This window comes from Brassica oleracea, chromosome C9 (genome assembly GCF_000695525.1).
Source record: "Brassica oleracea var. oleracea cultivar TO1000 chromosome C9, BOL, whole genome shotgun sequence".
Lineage (NCBI taxonomy): Eukaryota > Viridiplantae > Streptophyta > Magnoliopsida > Brassicales > Brassicaceae > Brassica > Brassica oleracea.
Window position 1 is genome coordinate 49,903,584 of NC_027756.1, and position 2,739 is coordinate 49,906,322.

The 2,739-nt window shown below is 43.1% G+C and overlaps 2 protein-coding genes across 2 annotated transcripts; both read right to left on the reverse strand.

The window, feature by feature from the left end:
* Window positions 1-47: 47 nt before the first annotated feature.
* LOC106315267 lies at window positions 48-1,308 on the reverse strand. The gene is made up of 3 exons (XM_013753010.1): window positions 1,303-1,308; window positions 367-518; window positions 48-267 (listed from the first exon to the last, which is right to left on the reverse strand). The coding sequence occupies exons 1-3, from the start codon at window positions 1,306-1,308 to the stop codon at window positions 51-53; spliced, it is 375 nt and encodes a 124-aa protein (XP_013608464.1). The 3' UTR covers window positions 48-50.
* A 584-nt stretch (window positions 1,309-1,892) lies between these two features.
* LOC106315268 lies at window positions 1,893-2,696 on the reverse strand. Its single transcript, XM_013753011.1, has 2 exons — window positions 2,468-2,696; window positions 1,893-2,171 (listed from the first exon to the last, which is right to left on the reverse strand). The coding sequence occupies exons 1-2, from the start codon at window positions 2,657-2,659 to the stop codon at window positions 1,893-1,895; spliced, it is 471 nt and encodes a 156-aa protein (XP_013608465.1). The 5' UTR covers window positions 2,660-2,696.
* Window positions 2,697-2,739: the final 43 nt, after the last annotated feature.

The following is a 2,739-nucleotide window of genomic DNA, read 5'->3' on the forward strand; positions in this document are numbered from 1 at the left end:
GAGTCACCGGTGTCGGTCACCGGCGGCGACGGCGGAGCTACGGCGGCGGCTTACCGGAAAGTTGGCCGGCGGCGACGGCGGAGCTGCGGCGGCGGACGGTGGTCCGGCGGCGGAGCTGCGGTGGCGACGATTTCCGGCGGCGGCGCGTGCGTTTCACGCGCGCGCGAAGGGCGGTTTTCTGGAGGCGCGTACGGCTTCGTCCGGGCTCCGTTTGAGGCGTGCTTGGTGTCTACGGCTTCGTCTCGACGAGAGGAACACGATGATGGGCTTGGATGCACGAGATTCGCAACGGTTAAGAAGTTATGGTCGATTTACTAAAACGGAACCGAAACTGAACTTAAATCATGGGATTTTCGCGGTGGTTACCTGCGATTAACGGTGGTGGCGAGCTCAACACGGTCACGGGGTGCAGAGGCTATAACGAACTCCGGTGACGACCTCAACCTCTCCAAATCCTTCTTCTCACCTCTCCCTCTCTTCTTTTCTCTTCCCTTCTCTTCTCTACTCTTCTCTTCTCTCTGATTTTTTTTTTCTTTTGATTGCAGGTGACATAGTGGAGAAGGTGGGTTTAATAGATGTGTTAATGAGTGGAGTTGGTGGAGTGGAGAAGTTAGGTCGTGACAAATACTCTCGCTGAAGGAGAGACAAACCGCGCCGAAGACGAGAACAAATGTCGATAACCAATAAGAAAATCGCCATAGACTTATCACAGATGAGATCAAAAGGAAAACCCCATTCTCATGGTGACTGAAACATTCTAAAGAGTAAAAACCCCAAATTTGCCATAACAAAATCTTCAAGATCATCGACATACTAATCATGATGTGGAAACAGAAGTGAATATAAGAAGAAAACAAAGAAATCCGACGGCCGGAGCCGCCGGTAACGAGGAGAACGTGCGGCAGTTTCAGAAAAGTACAGTCGCCTTTTCAATCGTACCTTTTGAGAGAAAGTATTATACAAAATCTAAAAATATTTATATAGGAAAAAAACACATTTTCTGATTTGAATAGGGCCTTGTTTTGGGTTGGGCCGTCCCTGTATGGAATACACACTTTTACAAAGTCCAGCAAAAAACATGATGCCTAAAGTTCACGTTGAAATAAATCATTTTCCCCGAATGTAATGAGATAGTTTGCTCATTGCTGCTAGTGCTGGCGGAGCTACCCTTGTGAGAGGGTGGTCATATGAACCCATGTGGTTTTTATTTTTTCTTTAATTTAGTTGGATTTCTTATGAAAAAGATGGGAAAATATTACAGAGAATTAGCTGATCACTACAAGAAAATGAGTAATTTCTGACCGTCATATCCGTTGGAAAAACGGTCGGAAATGGCCTGCTCTGACGGATTTCCGACGGATCTGACCGTCAGATCTATATGGTTAGAATTTTTTTTGCGGTCAGAAACGGTCAAAAATGGCTGACCAAAAACCGACGAATTATTTCGGTCGGAAATTTCTGACGGAACTTCCGTCAGAAATATCCGTCAGAAACTTCTGACCATAGTAGCGGTCGGAAATGTTTGACGGGTGTTTCGGTCAGAAAATATTGACGGAAATAACGGTCGGAAAGTTTTGACGGAAATTACGGTCAGAAAGTTTTGACGGGTTCATCGGTCGGATATTTCTGACAGGTTCATCGGTCAGAAACGCTTATTTCGGTTTGAAATATAAAATACTGAAATGTACAAAACATACATAAAATTTTTTAAAGTCGAATTTTTATAATAAAATTTGCAAAGTTAAACAAACATACATAAAGTAATTAATTTACATGGTCATAGATTGTACAAACATACCAAAGTGATTAATCACACCAAAACAAGTTAAAAAAAACATACCAAAACGGTTGGCAAAGGTCAAGCAAGTAAAAAAAAAAACCAAAGTTCCTTATTAGAAACATCGATCGTCGGGGCTTTGGGTTGCAGAGTCCGGCTGGGTTTGAGTTGCAGAGAACTGCTCGGGGCAAAGGTTGGAAATGAAAACGGTCACGCGACGAAGCTCTTCCTCAATAGCTCGACGTTTTGTCCGCTCTTCATCAAGCTCCGTCTTCATCCGATCGATGTACTGAAGAATACTTGAGGAAGAAACTGAGTGCTGAGATGATGAGGTTGAGATAGCTTCGGAGGTACGACCGATACCATACCGACGACCCTTCTTAATAGGAACATTCTACAAAAGAAGAGTAGAAAGAATTTAAAATTTTATAAGAACTATAAATATAACTTGTTAACATATCAAGCAGCTGGATTTGAAGTAACCACTCCAAAATCTAACTGAAGAAGAAATAAACTGGGTCAGTGTCTGTTTTTCTATATACAAAGTCAGACAACCCTTAACTGAATTCAAACTGACAGTTCTACCGAAGTGAAACCAAACCTATATTACAAGCTTGAGAACGAATCCTAAAATTCTAAGTTCTTGGCTGGAGAAAAAAAATAACAACTGACCACATAAAGTAGACATACCTCGAGAACCAGTTGGTTGATCTCTTCGCGGGACAGCATGTTAGAAGCCGTAGATCCATCATTCGCAGACAACTGAGACTGCTGAAGTTGTGCTTCTTTGTCCTCCTTCAGCTTACTCAGAGTTGCCAACAGCTCTCTCGCAACAGGATCTTGAACCTCACCGGTTTGTTTATTGGTGTGCATATCCCTCATCAATTCTAACCAATCTGGTGGCACTCCACCCCTTTCAGCAGTCTTCCAATAAACACACAAATGATATAAGAGTATCAGTT